The sequence below is a fragment of the Salmo salar genome, chromosome 10 (assembly GCF_965601325.2).
Source record: "Salmo salar chromosome 10, fSalSal1, whole genome shotgun sequence".
NCBI lineage: Eukaryota > Metazoa > Chordata > Actinopteri > Salmoniformes > Salmonidae > Salmo > Salmo salar.
In genome coordinates, this window is record NC_138300.1 from 118,692,501 (window position 1) to 118,710,860 (window position 18,360).

Consider the following 18,360-nt stretch of genomic DNA (forward strand, 5'->3'; position numbering starts at 1 on the left):
ACCATCACCATCAAGTATGGAGGAGACGAGATCCCCTACTCCCCCTACCGCATCTCAGCTCTGCCCACTGGAGACGCCAGCAAGTGTCTGCTTACTGGTACGTCTTGTCCTCTCTTCACTAGACGACAAATTTGAGCTGTTTTTCAGTAGTGTGATCCTTTCTCTCACTTTATTTCCAGTGTCTATCGGAGGCCGTGCCCTGGCGTCGGGTCTGACCAAGATGCAGGCGCACGAAGAGACCATCGTCTCCGTTGACGCAAAGGCTGCAGGGAAGGGCAAGGTGACCTGTTCGGTGACGACCCCAGCGGGGGTGGAGCTAGACATGGACGTTCAGGAGAATCGTGACGGAACCTACGACATCTACTACACGGCTCCGGAACCTGGGAAATACGTCATCACCATCCGCTTCGGAGGACAACACATCCCCAAGAGCCCCTTCCATGTAACGGTGAGTACTGCTGGGAGATAATACTGTCAACATGGCGTTGAAGTTACATTTATATGTTGAATGGATATAGCTTGATATAATCACTAATACATGAATGCTGGTATGTAACTATCTACCAGGGTTAGGGTCCGTTCTGTTCTGAATTCCAACTCTGTATAAAGTGGTTGAATGCAGCTGAATTGACTCCAGTCTGAAGTCTACACGTTGCATCAAAGTGTAAAGGGGTTTTCACGTAAACAAAACAGAAGAGCAGTTGCTTATAGTGTCAATCATAAATCAAATTAGTTTAATACAAGTTGCAACAAGGAGACAAATCCAGCATAGAAGCAGAGAAAATGTTGTAACTGGCCTCCTCAGAGAAGGCTCTTATCGGCAGACAACTGTTCTGTCAACATCACTAAATCTAGTTGGAAACTCCAAATAAGGCAGTGTGACCTTAGCCAAGTATGACATCAGCACTTCAACAGGTCAAAGGTCTGTTTAAGAAGTAAAAGGATCATCATTCGTCAGTTACAACGGACTAATTATAGACTAACAGGTGAAAGCGACTTACCCAAACATGGCATTAAATGTGAGGTTAACATGGAGTTAACATGGTACTGAAATACATGGTTGTCTCAGGTTTCCCCTCCCAGGGGAATGGCTCTGTCAGCGTCTCTCTGCTCATACCAAATAGATGTATTATATATCATTAATAATCAATACAACAGTAGATAACTTCATTAAATACCGGACAATAATGAATCAAATCATTTCCCATTACATGTAGTTACTGTAAAATAGTTGAATGTCTGCACCTACAGCTAGAAATACAGTAACTAGTTACAGTAGAGTATTCTGACTGTATTTCTCTCTTTTCCCCCCAATAGGCCACCAAGGAGCCTGTTGTCCCTAGTGATGGCATGGATCAGTTCAGACCTCTTAACCTGGTCATCCCATTCACCGTTCAGCAGGGACCGATCACAGGTACATGGACTGCATTCTGTACTGACAATCAACAGCACGCACGCACACACACACACACACACACACACACACACACACACACACACACACACACACACACACACACACACACACACACACACACACACACACACACACACACACACACACACACACACACACATAAAGCAGTAGAACACAGATAAACCCTTTTCACACTACTGAGCCCAACTGAACACTGCTGGAGAGAACAGTGTGAAAGGAAATATCTCAGCCAGCATAGTAAGGTCCGGGTCAGCATGATCGTGTTAAAAGGGCAATACATTGACTCACTGCTTCACACACACACACACACACACACACACACACACTCATGAAATATAATTTGTATCTTTCCCAGGTGAGGTGCGTATGCCCTCCGGTAAGACGGCCCGTCCCCACATCACAGACAACAAGGATGGGACCATCACAGTCAAGTTCAACCCTACTGAGAAGGGTCTGCATGAGATGGACATCAAGTATGAAGGAAACCACATCCCAGGTACGACTCATAACCAGAGGGGAAAACACCTCGTCGTAGCCTTTCTTCAAACTTAACCAGGGCTCAATGTATGCAGTTATACTCAATTAAGAGACTTTATTATTTTTATATTATTATATATACATATTTTTACCTCAAGTGTGTCAACAGGCATATTTACATATATTCATTTAAAATAAACATTGACCAAAGTATTTTCTGATGGCCCATCCCTCCATGATCTCTCTCCCCTACAGGAAGTCCCCTCCAGTTCTATGTAGATGCTATAAACAGTGGTCTGGTGACAGCGTATGGGCCTGGGTTGTGTCATGGCACCGTCAACAAACCCGCCACCTTTACCGTCGTCACCAAGAACGCTGGAGAAGGTACTACTTTTTCTTACCATTCTACAAGGATGATCCTCTATATTCACAATAATAGGAGAACATATTTGCTGTTTATTTTTGGTGTAGGCAGTTCAGTAAAACCCCTCTAAAAAGGTTACATTTTCTGAAAAGAAAACCGGTTTACTTCAACTCCAAAAATACTTTTTATGGCTGAGGAATAGGTTTGAATTGTTAGAGACAAATGTAGAATTCAGGCTGAACAGAAGCTACCCTCCCTCCCTCCCTCCCCCCTCCCTCCCTCCCTCCCTCCCTCCCTCCCTCCCTCCCTCCCTCCCTCCCTCCCTCCCTCCCAGGTGGTCTGTCCCTGGCTGTGGAAGGTCCCTCTAAGGCAGAGATCAGCTGTAAAGACAATAAGGACGGTACCTGTACTGTGTCCTACCTGCCCACCTCACCAGGAGACTACAACATCATCGTCAAGTTTGACAACAAGCACATCCCTGGCAGTCCCTTCACTGCTAAGATCACTGGTGAGTGGAATACAGTGGACTGAAATAACTGGACACAGTGTTTGGTTGGAGAAGAGCCTCGTATGACCTCTTAGAATTTGACAGATCATAGGATCATGTAAATTCATCCAAATACAACGGCTAGCATTCAGAGCACAGTGGGTAAACGCCATTGAAATGGTTGATAAATTGTGTATTATATGGTTTGTAATGGTCAATAAACATTAAGTCATTTTTTATTTATTTAACCAGGCAAGTCAGTTAAGAACAAATTCCAATGACGGTCTACCGGGGAACAGTGGGTTAACTGTCTTGTTCAGGGGGCAGAACGACAGATTTTTACCTTGTCAGCTCGGGGATTCGCTCACGCAACCTTTCAGTTCCTGGCCCAACGCTCTAACCACTAGGATACCTGCCGCACCTCTCTCTCTCTCTCTCTCTCTCATAATGGTTTACTAAATGTTTTATTTCCCCTCTCTGTGTCCAGGTGATGACTCTATCAGGACGTCCCTGCTCAACGTGGGAACAGCAGCAGATCTGTCCCTGAAGATCACAGAGTCTGACCTGAGCCTGCTGACAGCTAGCATCAGAGCTCCATCAGGAAACGAGGAGCCCTGTCTGCTCAAGAGACTGCCCAACAGACACATCGGTGAGACACTAGCCTGGCCTGAGAAGTACAAAGATGTTTGGGCCGTTGGTGTAGAATACGTGGTTTGGTTGCCTTAGCCTACTCTGAAGTACCTTGGATGCTAACTGAATTATTCCATTTCACTTCATTACTTCAGTCTGGCCACCTCTGGATGTTTTTATTTTCCCCAGATTATTCACTCCTGTCTTCCATCCCTCTGTCCGCAGGTATCTCCTTTACCCCTAAGGAGGTGGGAGAGCACGAGGTGAGCGTGAAGAAGGGTGGTAAGCACGTGACCAACAGCCCCTTCAAGATCCAGGTTGGCCAGTCAGAGATTGGCGAGGCCAGCCGGGTCAAGGCCTTCGGTAAAGGACTGGTGGAGGCACACACCTTTGAAATGGCTGAGTTCTTTGTGGACACTAGGAATGCAGGTAAGACTAAGAACAGGGTTTATTTGGATGTCTTTTAGCCCACCATGAGGGCTTATTCTACTGATATTAGGTCAAGATAAAATGCTTTTTCTGTCTTACCATACCTTACCCCTGTCTCTCTATCTGTCTCTCTTTCTCTCTCTCTCTCTCTCTCTTACTATCTCTTGCTCTCTCGCCCTCTCCAATCTCTCTCTCTGTCTTTCTCTCTCATCTCCCTCTCTCTCTTCAATCTCTCTCTTTCTTCTCCATCTCTCTCTCTCTTTCCCTCCCATCTCTCTCTCTCTCTCTCTCTCTTCCTCTCTCTCTCCACCCCCCACCCCTTCCCTCCCCTCTTTCTCTCAGGTTATGGTGGTCTGGGATTGTCTATCGAGGGTCCGAGTAAAGTGGATATAAACTGTGAGGATGTGGAGGATGGGACGTGCAGAGTCAGTTACTGCCCCACAGAGCCAGGCAACTACATTATCAACATCAAGTTCTCTGATAAGCACATCCCTGGTTAGTAGCTTTACTGTCTCACTTCAATCTCCTATATATGGAAATATGACTGTATCAGTAAATTAACTTGGTTTAGGTGAGGTTGTATTTCATTATAGAACAACATTGTCAGTCACTGTTACCTGTGAATTTTAGCAAGTTAGCAAACCACGTGCATAGCTGGAGCCCTGAGCTGGATATCATTTGACACATCTTAGATTTCTTATAGCTTTCCTTAACTTAGCAGGCACCCCCACAGACACCGTATTTAACATGATTGAAAATCATACCGTTGGTATTTCAAAATACCCCGGTATACGGTATAAACGGTATATCACCCAAACCTACTCTCTGACCTCTGATTGGCTGCTCCTCTGCCCCTACAGGAAGTCCTTTCACAGTGAAGGTAACAGGAGAAGGAAGGATGAAGGAAAGCATCACCAGGAAGAGAACAGCCCCCTCCATCGCCTCTGTCGGCAGCGCCTGTGGCCTCAACCTGAAAATCCCTGGTGAGCACAGCCTAAACATGATCACACTGTGATATTACTGTCATGGTGCTGTCATAGTGCTGTCATAGTGCTGAAGTACCGCACATTGCTGTGTTGATATCGTCTATAGAATGACAGCAATGGTGTTTGTTAATCCTATCAACTTTCGATCAACTTTCATACATCTACGAGTTAGCTAGCATCTTTCATACAGCTAGCTTCTTTCATACAGCTACGAGTTAGCTTGCTTCTGTCATGCACCTACGAGTTAGCTAGCTTCTTTCATACAGCTACTAGTTAGCTAGCTTCTGTCATACAGCTACGAGTTAGCTAGCTTCTTCCAAACAGCTACGAGTTAGCTAGCTTCTTTCATACAGCTACCAGTTAGCTAGCTTCTTTCATACAGCTAGCTTCTTTCATACAGCTACGAGTTAGCTAGCTTCTTCCATACAGCTACGAGTTAGCTAGCTTCTTTCATACAGCTAGCTTCTTTCATACAGCTATGAGTTAGCTAGCTTCTGTTATACAGCTAGGGGTTAGCTAGCTTCTTTCATACAGCTACAAGCTAGCTAGCTTAAAAGCTAAGTTAGCTAGCATGAGTCTTCAAGTATTGCTTGTGTCTAAGACTAAACCAAACACTTACCCTCCCTGCTCTCTCTCCACCAATAGGAAACTGGTTCCAGATGGTGTCAGCCCAGGAGAGGATGACTCGCACGTTCACACGCAGCAGCCACACGTACACGCGCACAGAGCGCACGGAGATCAGCAAGATGAGGGGCGGAGAGACGAAGAGGGAGGTCAGGGTAGAGGAGAGCACCCAGATGGGAGGAGCGGGAGGAGGCAGTCCCTTCAGAGATGTGTTTGGAGACTTCCTGGGCAGAGAGAGTCTGGCTAGCTTCGCTGGTATACCCGCTACAGTCACACCAACACCTGGTGAGAATGAATGAAGAAATAATACGACTAACACTTCTCTGTTGCACTTGTTCTTCTTTACTCTCAATATCACTGATCTTGGTACAGTAGCAGCTCGTTTGTAGAAGGTTTTACTTTACAATGATAATGATCGATATAGGGTTGTTTTACTTACTTTAGTTGAATGTATGGATTGTAAGTCGCTCTGGATAAGAGTAAAAATGTAGGATTGTAGATGAAAAACAACACGCCTCCCAGCCAGTCTGACACCTCTCTTCCCCCTCCCCTCCTCCCTCCCCTCTCCCCCAGGTGAGACAGTTACCCAGGGTAGTATGACAGCCCAGGTGACCAGCCCCGGGGGTAAAACAGAACAGGCAGAGATCGTAGATGGAGGCGATAGCACTTACAGCGTCCGCTTCGTACCCCAGGAGATGGGGGCCCACACGGTCAACGTGAAGTACAGCGGGCAACATGTCCCCGGAAGTCCCTTCCAGTTCACTGTTGGGCCCATGGGAGAAGGAGGGTCCCACAAGGTCCGGGCCGGCGGCACTGGGCTGGAGAGAGGAGTGGCAGGAGCACCAAGTAAGTAGTTTGACCTGACCGCCTGTGTCTCGCTGAAAACCCCCATGATGTACTTGTCTTTTCCTTTAGTCTTACCAACAGTCATTTTGCAGATAGCAGCTATTTTGAAGAATGTTTAACTTTCAATAAGTGATTTTTTTCCCCCCCTTGCTTTAGTTGAATGTGTTATCTACTTTAGTTGAACCAGGTTTTAACACGTCTGTGTGTCTCCTCTCTCTCCCCTTTCTCTTTCCCTCTCTCGCTCTCTCTCCCCCTTTCTCTCTCTCTCTCTCTCTCCCTCCCCTTCCCCCCCTCTCCCCTTTCCCTCTCTCTCTCTGTCTCCCCCTCCCTCTCTCTTACTCTCCATAGCTGAATTCAGTATCTGGACACGTGAGGCTGGTGCAGGAGGTCTGTCCATCGCTGTAGAGGGGCCCAGTAAGGCTGAGATCTCATTTGAAGACAGGAAGGATGGATCCTGTGGGGTGGCCTACATCGTTCAGGAGCCAGGTGAGATAGTACCCCACGTAGCCCCATCTAGCCCCACCTAACCATATCTAGCCCCATCTGTCCCTCCCTCCCTCCCTCTATCTCATCTCCCTCTCCCTCTCTCTCTCTCTCTCTCTCTCTCTCTCTCATCTCTCTCTCTCATCTCCCTCCCTCCCTCCCTCCCTCCCTCCCTCCCTCCCTCCCTCCCTCCCTCCCTCCCTCCCTCCCTCCCTCCCTCCCTCCCTCCCTCCCTCTATCTCATCTCTCTCTCTCTCTCTGTCATCTCTCTCTCTCTCTCTCTCTCCCTCCCTCCCTCCCTCCCTCCCTCCCTCCCTCCCTTCCTTCCTCCCTCCATCTCATCTCTCTCTCTCTCTCTGTCATCTCTGTCATCTAGCCCCATCTAACCATATCTAGCCCCATCTGTCCGTCCCTCCCTCCCTCCCTCCCTCCCTCCCTCCCTCCCTCCCTCCCTCCCTCCCTCCCTCCCTCCCTCCCTCCCTCCCTCCCTCCCCTCCCTCCCTCCCTCCCTCTATTTAATCTCTCTCTCTCTCTCTCCCTCTCTCTCTCTCTCTCTGTCATCTCTCTCTGTCATCTAGCCCCATCTAGCCCCATCTAGCTCCAAGGACCAACTGTTATTTACAGTGGCTTGCGAAAGTATTCACCCCTCTTGGCATTTTTCCTATTTTGTTGCCTTACAGCCTGAAAACACAACATGTCTACCACTTTGAAGATGCAAAATATTTTTTCTTGTGAAACAAACAAGAAATAAGACAAAAAAACAGAACTTGAGCGTGCATAACTATTCACCACCCCAAAGTCAATACTTTGTAGAGCAGACTTTTGCAGCAATTACAGCTGCAAGTCTCTTGGGTTATGTCTCTATAAGCTTGGCACATCTAGCCACTGGGATTTTTGCTCATTATTCAAGGCAAAACTGCTCCAGCTCCTTCAAGTTGGATGGGTTCTGCTGGTGTACAGCAATCTTTAAGTCATACTACAGATTCTCAATTGGATTGAGGCCTGAGTTTTGACTAGGCCATTCCAAGACATTTAAATGTTCAACTTAAACCACTAGAGTGTTGCTTTAGCAGTATGCTTAGGGTCATTGTCCTGCTGGAAGGTGAACCTCCGTCCCAGTCTCAAATCTATGGAAGACTGAAACAGGTTTCCCTCAAGAATTTCCCTGTATTTAGCTCCATCCATCATTCCTTCAATTCTGACCAGTTTCCCAGTCCCTGCTGATGAAAAACATCCCCACAGCATGATGCTGCCACCACCATGCTTCACTGTGGGGATGGTATTCTCGGGGTGATGAGCGGTGTTGGGTTTGCGCCAGACATAGCGTTTTCCTTGATGCCCAAAAAGCTCAATTTTAGTCTCATCTGACCATAGTACCTTCTTCCATGTGTCTGGGGAGTTTCCCACATGCCTTTTGGCGACCACCAAATGTGCTTGCTTATTTTTTTCTTCAAGCAATGGCTTTTTTCTGGCCACTCTTCGGTAAAGCCCAGCTCTGTGGAGTGTATGATTTAAAGTGGTCCGACAAATACTCCAATCTCCCTTGTGGAGCTTTGCAGCTCCCTCAGGGTATCTTTGGTCTTTTTGTTGCCTCTCTGATTAATGCCCTCCTTGCCTGGTCTGTGAGTTTTGGTGGGCGGCCCAACCCTGATCTGTACTTCTCCACAACTTTGTCCCTGACCTGTTTGGAGAGCTCCTTGATCTTCATGGTGCCACTTGCTTGGTGGTGCCCCTTGCTTAGTGGTGTTTCAGTCTCTGGGGCCTTTCAGAACAGGTGTATATATACTGAGATCATGTGACAGATGATGTGACACTTAGATTGCACACAGGTGGACTTTATTTAACTAATTATGTGACTTCTGAAGGTAATTGGTTGCACCAGATCTTATTTAGGTGCTTCATAGCAAAGGGGTGAATACATCATGCACCAATTTTCCATTTTCCATTTTTTTTGCATTTAAAAAAAAATAAAAAGTATATTTTTTTCATTTCACTTCACCAATTTGGACTATTTTGTGTATGTCCATTACATGAAATCCAAATAAAAATGAATTCAAATTACAGGTTGAAATGCAACAATATAGGAAAAACGGCAAGGGGGATGAATACTTTTGCAAGGCACTGTACACCATGTCTATCTCCTTCCCTACTCCTACATGAGAATCATCTGATCGTACTGTTATTCTGGTATCTAACCGCTGGTTCCTCTCTGTGTTTGTGTCCCCAGGTGACTATGAAGTGTCTATCAAGTTCAACAACGAGCACATCCCCGACAGCCCCTTCATCGTTCCCATAGCAACGCTGTCTGACGAGGCACGCAGACTCACTGTCACCAGCCTGCAGGTAGGAACACACACACACACACACACACACACACACACACACACACACACACACACACACAGACACAGACACACGCACACACACACACAGACACACGCACACACACACACAGACACACACACAGACACACACACACACAGACACACGCACACACACACACACACACACACACACACACACACACACACACACACACACTGAATTACATGTCTTTGTTAGAACACTCCTCACAAGGCCATCATTTGTGACCGGCTACAGGATCTGAGGCATTTGACGCCAGTTCCTTCTTTACAGTAGCACCGTTTAAATATTTATTTTAATTTTTTTATGTTAATGCTTTTTTGAACATGTGAACTTTCATGTGCCTTAATTACAAACTGGTGTGGGATCTGTTAATATGAATTCAAAATATAAATGATCAGACTAGTTTAGCCAAGGAGAAAAAGCATTGAGCTATACAGGTAGAAAGACAAGATCCTTCCTGACTAGTCATGATTGGCTGAGATGGACATGAGATGAGTCCTGATTGGTCTGTCGTGTCACATGCTTCTGTCTGTAACAGAAAGGAGGCTTCCCTGGTCAGTTTTTAGATCATCCTTGCTACCACAGTTTTTTGGAAAGATACAATATAGCAATATAGCTTTGGACAACTGCAAAAGTGTTGCTACAGCTCTCAAGGACATAGCTGCCCTGAATATAGCTGGGTTTAAGTAGAGAGACTACTGTCTGGAGGACATGCTGACTCACAGGTGTGGGTGGGAGGGGCTACAGGTGTGGGTGGGAGGGGCTAAGGCTTAAGAGATGGGTGGGGCTAAGGCTCAAGAGGGGTGAACGATGCTGAATGGGCGTAAACAAGGAAGAGAATCTCATCAAAATCTTTCAAAAGGCGTTTTGTTCTAATTGTCTCTTAAGTGGGATAACAAGTTTTAAAGCAGCATAACTTTCCCATGTCATAAAATGCAAATACATTTATACATATATTTGATATAAGCCTCAATAGAGAAATCGAGACACAATTTACAATAACAATAGTTGTTTGTTGGTCAGGTTTGTCCCATAGATTTATTTGTCTTTAGAAGTGAAGCCAGAGGCGAGTGGTCTGTAGCAGTAACCAAGACAATATTGTTGTGTTGTTTAGTGGTGAGTGAGAGGGATCAGCTGTCCCTTCTCCAATTCTGGGGTCACCGTGGGGTCTAGCTGTCTGACAACTGGCCACAAGGACACACATAAACACCTCCTCCCTCTTAAATACTCTCATCCTCAGATATCGCTCTCCTTATTCTTATTTCATATATATATATATATACAAGATGAGTCACTGTCTCACACACGTTGTCTCATGCAGAAGACACACATACACTCACACACACACAGGTCCTGACCCTGTTTTTCCTCTCTCTCTCTCTCTCTCTCCCCTCTTCTCCTTCCCCCCAGGAGAAGGATCTGAAGGTGAATCAGGAAGCGTCGTTCGCTGTGCAGCGTAACGGGGCGAGGGGCGTGGTTGATGCCAAGGTCCACACCCCCTCTGGCTCAGCTGAGGAGTGTTACGTCACCGAGCTGGACAGTGGTAAGATAAACCTGACTTTAATACGCATCATACCAGTCCATAGAAACATAGAGTTATGGTAGCTCTCCTCTCTTCTCCTCTCTTATTCTTTTAACTCTCTACTATTATCCCCAGACAAGAACGCGATCCGCTTCATTCCACGTGAGAACGGCGTGCACTCCATCGACGTCAAGTTCAACGGCAGTCACATCCCCGGTAGCCCGTTCAACGTGCGGGTAGGGGAGGCAGGACAGGCTGGAGACCCAGGCATGGTGACAGCATACGGGCCTGGACTGGAGGGAGGATCTACAGGTACACACTACTCCTTATCTCTTCTGACTCCAGCTTTACAGAGGAAACCCCTACTTTCAACAAATGTTGTACTGTCAAAGAACAAGAAGGGGGGGGGGGGGTGGAAGCCAGGATCAACCATGGTGCAGTTTAGGCTTAGATCTCCCCTTTTGAAGGAGGGATGGATCCTGTGGGGTGGCCTTGGTCAATGCCTTGGTGAAAGGCACAACAGCAGGAGATGGCATCTAGGATAACTGGACATACTGTACATATACCCCTGATCATCTGTCTGTCTCTCTCTCTAGGCGTGGCCTCTGAGTTCGTAGTGAACACGTGTAACGCGGGGTCAGGTGCCCTGTCTGTGACCATTGACGGCCCCTCTAAGGTCAAGATGGACTGTTCTGAGTGCCCCGATGGCTACAAGGTTATCTACACTCCCATGGCCCCCGGCAGCTATCTCATCAACATCAAATACGGAGGACCCAACCACATAGTGGGCAGCCCCTTCAAAGCCAGAGTCACAGGTGTGTGTGTGTGTGTGTGTGTGTGTGTATGTGTGTGTGTGTGTGTGTGTGACGTGTGTGTCAGATCTTGACGAAAAGGATGTTTGATGTTTTCGTTATGAAACGAGACTAGGGTTGCAAAGGGAGGGTATACTACTGGAAGCTCTCTACGTTTACTAGTCAACTATCAGAATGTTGGTATCTTTAAAGGATTTCCTGTAGTCTATCATTAAACATCTAGTGGCCCATTTGGGTACTGTCTGTAATTATCTCTGGCTTTATCGCATGTAAAATATAAGAAGTAGTTAAATAAGATGATTTTTCTAATTAAAAAATGTAATGACAAAGCTGTAAAACATGAACCTAAATATAAACCATCAACGTAGTGAATACCATTGTTGTTTAATATAAACCATCAACGTAGTGAATACCATTGTTGTTTAATATAAACCATCAACGTAGTGAATACCATTGTTGTTTAATATAAACCATCAACGTAGTGAATACCATTGTTGTTTAATATAAACCATCAACGTAGTGAATACCATTGTTGTTTAATATAAACCATCAACGTAGTGAATACCATTGTTGTTTAATATAAACCATCAACGTAGTGAATACCATTGTTGTTTAATATAAACCATCAACGTAGTGAATACCATTGTTGTTTAATATAAACCATCAACGTAGTGAATACCATTGTTGTTTAATATAAACCATCAACGTAGTGAATACCATTGTTGTTTAATATAAACCATCAACGTAGTGAATACCATTGTTGTTTAATATAAACCATCAACGTAGTGAATACCATTGTTGTTTAATATAAACCATCAACGTAGTGAATACCATTGTTGTTTAATATAAACCATCAACGTAGTGAATACCATTGTTGTTTAATATAAACCATCAACGTAGTGAATACCATTGTTGTTTAATATAAACCATCAACGTAGTGAATACCATTGTTGTTTAATATAAACCATCAACGTAGTGAATACCATTGTTGTTTAATATAAACCATCAACGTAGTGAATACCATTGTTGTTTAATATTTTCAACATGACATATTTGTTTATAATTTTATTTATTTCACTATGTCATTGTGTTTTTTTGTTGTCAAACTGGTGGCAGTTGTGAAAAAAGTCAATCGTTGGATGAGTTGCAGAGTTCATTTACATTTCTTTTCATTAATTAGGCTATTTTCTCTTGAACCATGTGGTCTATCTACTAGAAACTCATGGACAATATGGACACAGAGATAAAAAATGAATACTATATGAATAATTGTATTTATTTATTATTCAAGTATAACTTACCAAAGTTCCTATAGATTGCCATCGATTTTCCATTAATTACCAAAATGACTGAATATTTCGATAACTTTGGTAAACTACCGGTAGTTTTGCAACCCTAAACGAGACACTCTGAAAAGTTAGAAGTTCCTAGAAATGATGTTATAAATACTTAGTAAATAAATACTTAATACTGAAATGTTACGTAAATAATACATGTTATATAAATCTGTTTACTCTCATTGGGATTGTAGAATTAGTAGTCATGGACCACAATGCTGAAGGCTGGGTGCATTCTCAGAAACACTGGCAAAATGCAGCTCGATGTGAAGTTACATGGAATCCCACTGAGTACTAGCACTCTTAGCTAGCTGTATGAAGATGGATGATACAGCAGTGTTCTTCTAAGCAGGGTCCGTCCCACCCTCTCATAAGAAACCCCCATCCATGGTGTTTTAGTCTAGTGTTTGTGTCTGTATTGAGGAGGGGAGGTGTTAGGTTATGTAATGTCTGGTTTGAGTCGTGACTGCAGTTCTTTTGTAACATGTCTGCTTGTCTCTCCCTCTCTCTCCTCTCTCTCTCTCTCTCTCCTCTCTCAGGAACCCGTCTGTCCGGTGGTCATAGCCTTCACGAGACGTCCTCGGTGCTGGTAGAGACGGTCACTAAGACTTCCAAGGTTGCCGGAGCGTACAGCTCCTTATCGTCCTCGTCCAAACTGACCTCAGATGCCAGCAAGGTGGTGTGTCGAGGCGCAGGGCTCTCCAAGGCTCTGGTGGGACAGAAGAACATCTTCAATGTAGACTGCAGCAAAGCAGGTGAGATGGATAGGTTACACACACACACACACACACACACACACACACACACACACACACACACACACACACACACACACACACACACACACACACACATGAATGTACATACATACCCCCACCACAGGCATGAATGAATGTACACACACACACACACTCTTTCTATGCCACGTGTAACCTTGTATCTCTCCTCCTCCAGGCTCTAACATGTTGCTGGTGGGAGTGCACGGCCCCACGACCCCATGTGAAGAGGTGTATGTCAAACACATGGGCAACCGCCTCTACAACGTCACCTACACTGTCAAAGACAAGGGAAACTACATCGTTATCGTCAAGTGGGGCGACGATAGTGTCCCCGGCAGCCCCTTCAATGTAGCTGTGCCTTGAACGGACTTCAACGAACACCTGACCCCTGATCCCCACCACACCTTGCTGCGCTGCACCGCTACACTCCTCAGCGGACTACTGTAGAACCGCCTCTCTCAACGTGCACTAAAGAATCCAAGGACTTTTTTTTTTCTCTCCCTCTATCCTATAAGGAAAAAAAAATCAGATTTCAGCCTTCATTTAAAGAATGTGCCAAAGCTTGTTGTATTAACTCTGTTACTGTTTTAGAGCGAAGTTCTAGGTGACTAGTGTGGTGTCATAGAGATGGAAAGAGGCGACTGCCCTCTATCCAACTCTATGTGTACTGGAGACATGCTCCAAGTCATGTAATGTTGGTCTAAGTTTTTTGACTGGTACAAGATCCTGTCCCGCCAATAGAAAGGGATTATTGTGTAGCAATGAAATGGCTTAATGTGTGAGTGTTTAGGACATAAGATAATTTACTTTTAAACAGTATTAAAGTGTGATATTATATGATTTTGTATGCTTAAAGAAATTTGAAAAGGTATTTTTATTATATTAAACAATTCCTTGGTAATTCTTTGCAGACCTAATAATAAAGATTTAACTGCTACCTTGGCAGAATACGAGTGGGTTTATTTACTGCTTTGGATTGGGATATGGTGAAAAACATATTTCACATGAAGATAATGTTTACAGTAGGTTACATACAAGGGTAACACTTTCTATGATATACACTTTACACAATGCATTATAAACACATGTCCAATGCTTTGTGAGTGTTATAAATAGGTGTTAAAAGTACTTATAATATTTACAAAATATTAAACAGGACGAAGAGCATCAACTGGACTGAAAACAATACATCTGTGAACTGTGGCACACTGAAGCCTATGATTGGTCTAGTTATGTAAGGGACCAAGGGGATTGGATGAACTTTTTTTTTTAAAGAAACAGCCCTCAAGATTAGAGTGGAGCTGTGGGAGCAACCAGCACTTTTTAAAAGAGACCGGATTCCCACTAACCGCAGGGGTTCCAGGATTATTTCCAGCAACATCAAACTGTTTTAGAGACTGACAGACAAGGTCTGGTAGGGCTCCGGTTCTCCCTGTCAGAATAAGCAACAGAGGACTTGGAAACCATATCAACTCCTGCAGAAATGGCACTATGGTTATTGTGAGTAACCTAATTTATGTTCCTTTAACGTCGCCTTCTAGTGAGTTTATACAGACTGTCATCTCCTACTATTCTGATAGATTGGAGACTGTCAGAAAACATGGTTGTAACGTTAATTATTTGGTTGTTATTCCATTGGTTACCTCAAGGTAGATGCCCCAGGGATAGAGTGGCCCACACTCATTGAATATGGCGCTTTTAAATGTTAGCGCAATCACAAGTAAAACCTTTCTCGTGAATGACCTCATTACTGAGCGCTAATTTGATTGGATGTTTCTCACTGAAACATGGCTGTCATCAGACTGTAGTGCTGCTCTTAGTGAAGCCCCTCCTCCCCGGACTACAGCTTTTCATACTCTATCAGAAATGCGAAACAGAGTGGGGGGGGGGGGGGGGGGGGACAGCCTACATTTCTACAAATGCTCTCAGCTGTAAGGACATTTCGTTTGGTGACTTTAGGTTTTTAGAGTATCATGCTATACTGTTTAAATGTCAGCCACCAGTACTGGCTATAACCCTGTATAGGCCACCAAAGCACTGCCTAACTTTCATTACCGATTTCTCTGAACTATTGTCTATTGTCCTTGAGAACTATGATAAAATCATTGTGTTGGGCGATTTTAATATTCATGCTGACAAAGCGACTGACTCCAAGACCATTGAATTTATGAATCTCTCTTTTTTTTTATCTATGGATTTTATCCAACATGTTACTGGGCCCACCAATAACCGCGGCCATACTCTGGGCCTGGTTATTACCAAGGGGCTTTCTACTGGGCCCACCCATAACCACGGCCATACTCTGGACCTGGTTATTACCAAGGGGCTTTCTACTGGGCCCACCCATAACCACAGCCATACTCTGGACCTGGTTATTACCAAGGGGCTTTCTACTGGGCCCACCCATAACCACGGCCATACTCTGGACCTGGTTATTACCAAGGGGCTTTCTACTGGGCCCACCCATAACCACGGCCATACTCTGGACCTGGTTATTACCAAGGGGCTTTCTACTGGGCCCACCCATAACCACAGCCATACTCTGGACCTGGTTATTACCAAGGGGCTTTCTATTGACATATCCTCTATTGTTGATGTTGCTTAATCTGATCACCACTGTGGATTTTTTACTACCTTGTTGCCAATAGCACACGGTAATACTGAATACATTATTAAGAAACACTATCTTACCTTTGAAATTGATACCGATTTTATTGAGTGCATGAACAATACTCCACCACCTATTCTGCCTTCTTCTTGTGATGATTTAGTTGATAACTTTAATAGAAAATTAAGGGCAACCATTGATGCCACAGCTCTAGTAGAGTTGAAAATGGACACATCCAAATGGAGAGTCCCTTGGATGAGAGGTAACTAATCAATTAAAGAGAAATTGCAGAAAGGCAGAGCAGAAGTGGAGAAAGTTAAAGTTGCAGGTCCATTATGACATTCTGAGAGAACAACTTGGCATATATAACAAGGAAATTAGAAATGCCAGACGGACTCAATTTTCTAACTTGATCGCCATTAATCAGAATAATTCCAGAGTGCTCTTCTTGACCAGTGATGGCCTGATAAACCACCGCAAACCAATGTCAACTTTCCTCCACATCTAAATGTGTTGAGTTTGCGGCATATTTCAGAGATAAGATAACCAACATTAGGCTGGGTATCAGTCAAGCAAGACCTGATGAGATGTTTGATGATATGTTCCCTAGCCTACCATGCAAAAGCACTATGGATTTATTTTCCCTGGTTGACAGACATGCTCAGGAAAGTGATATCACAACTTAAGTCTTCTACCTGCCTTCTACCTCCATCCTATCCCCACCATCTTCTTCAAAATAGTTTTTAATTGCATATCTGAAGAAGTGCAAGCTATTGTTAATCACTTCCTGTTCACAGGCACTTTCCCCACTGCACTAAAAACTGCTATGGTCATCCAGATTCTTCAGCTCTTAGCAATTTCCGGCCATTCTTCAACCTTCCATTCTTAAGCAAAATTCTGGAGAAATTCATGTTCAAACAGCTAAATAATTTTTTTAAGTGCAAACTGTAGTTTGAAAAATTCCCATCTGGTTTTCGTGCCCACCACAGCACAGAGACAGCCTTATTTAAAGTGATAAATGATCTTAGAGCCTACATAGATGCCAAACAGCTCTCTGTCATTAGACTTAAGTCCTGCATTCAACACTGTTGACCATGATGTCCTTCTGGACAGACTGGAGAGGTGGGTTGGCCTCTCTGGTCCAGTTCTAAATAGGTTTAGGACCTATTTAACGGTTTGAGTTTTTTTGTCACCCTCGGGGAACATAACTTAGACAAAATATATATCACAAGGTTTGATTTTTGGGTCCGGTACTGTTCAGTTTATTTATGTTAATCATTGGCAGTGTTATCAGAAAGCACAGCATTGCTTTTCATTGCTACGCAGACGATACACAACTTTACATTTCTGTGTCATCAGAGGATTTTAGCTCCACTGTTACGACTTCTGCCGAAGTCGGTTCCTCTCCTTGTTCGGGCGGTGTTCAGCGGTCGACGTCCCCGGTCTTCTAGCCATCGCCGATCCATTTTTCATTTTCCATTTGTTGTGTCTTGTTTTCCCACACACCTGGTTTTCATTCCCTCATTACGTGTTGTGTATTTAACCCTCTGTTCCCCCCATGTCTTTGTGTGTTTGTTGTAAGTGCCTGTGCAAATTGTTGTCTGGTGCGCGATGGGTTTTGTACCCATTCTTTATTATTCTGGATGCCGGTGGTTATATATATATATATTAAACTGCTCCGGTTATTACCCAGTTCTGCTCTCCTGCGTCTGACTTCGCTGCCACCAGTTACGCACCCCTTACATCCACGGATAAATTATTAGACTGTATTAGTGATTTAAATACTTGGATGGCTCACAACTTCCTCCAGCTAAATGAAGAACGAGGTACTTATTGTTGGAGCCAAAGCACATAGAGAGAATCTAGCCGCACATTTTAATTCACAGGCAATAAATATAAAACACCAGGTAAAAAACCTAGGTGTTATTTTAGATTCCGAACTAAATTTCGAATCACACATTAGGAATGTGACCGATATAGCTTTTAACAACCTGAGGAACATTGCCAAGGTGCATTTCCATTTCCATTTCCATTTCCATTTCCATTTCCATTTCCATTTCCATTTCCATTTCCAATTCCATTTCTCTCTCTGTAAGAACCGACGCTGGAGTAGAGAAGCAGGTACGGAGAGTGAACATTTAATTTTGCACAGACATGGAACAGGAAAGAAC

The 18,360-nt window shown here is 44.2% G+C and overlaps 1 protein-coding gene across 3 annotated transcripts in view; it reads left to right on the forward strand.

Moving 5' to 3' along the window:
* LOC106561692 (filamin-C) overlaps positions 1–14,518 on the forward strand; it is a 45,106-nt gene extending 30,588 nt beyond the window's left edge. For all 3 annotated transcript variants that reach the window (XM_014125898.3, XM_014125899.3, XM_014125900.3), the window contains 19 exons: positions 1–97; positions 180–448; positions 1,318–1,414; positions 1,794–1,934; positions 2,171–2,299; positions 2,614–2,787; positions 3,254–3,415; positions 3,622–3,825; positions 4,168–4,320; positions 4,686–4,808; positions 5,457–5,720; positions 6,009–6,281; positions 6,630–6,767; positions 8,992–9,107; positions 10,542–10,674; positions 10,789–10,965; positions 11,250–11,468; positions 13,342–13,557; positions 13,757–14,518. The exon at positions 1–97 is cut by the window's left edge and continues 93 nt beyond it. In XM_014125898.3, coding sequence (XP_013981373.2) covers positions 1–97; positions 180–448; positions 1,318–1,414; positions 1,794–1,934; positions 2,171–2,299; positions 2,614–2,787; positions 3,254–3,415; positions 3,622–3,825; positions 4,168–4,320; positions 4,686–4,808; positions 5,457–5,720; positions 6,009–6,281; positions 6,630–6,767; positions 8,992–9,107; positions 10,542–10,674; positions 10,789–10,965; positions 11,250–11,468; positions 13,342–13,557; positions 13,757–13,944 — 3,273 coding nt within the window. In that variant the 3' untranslated portion in view covers positions 13,945–14,518. The remainder of the gene's footprint in view (positions 98–179; positions 449–1,317; positions 1,415–1,793; positions 1,935–2,170; positions 2,300–2,613; positions 2,788–3,253; positions 3,416–3,621; positions 3,826–4,167; positions 4,321–4,685; positions 4,809–5,456; positions 5,721–6,008; positions 6,282–6,629; positions 6,768–8,991; positions 9,108–10,541; positions 10,675–10,788; positions 10,966–11,249; positions 11,469–13,341; positions 13,558–13,756) is intronic.
* Positions 14,519–18,360: the final 3,842 nt, after the last annotated feature.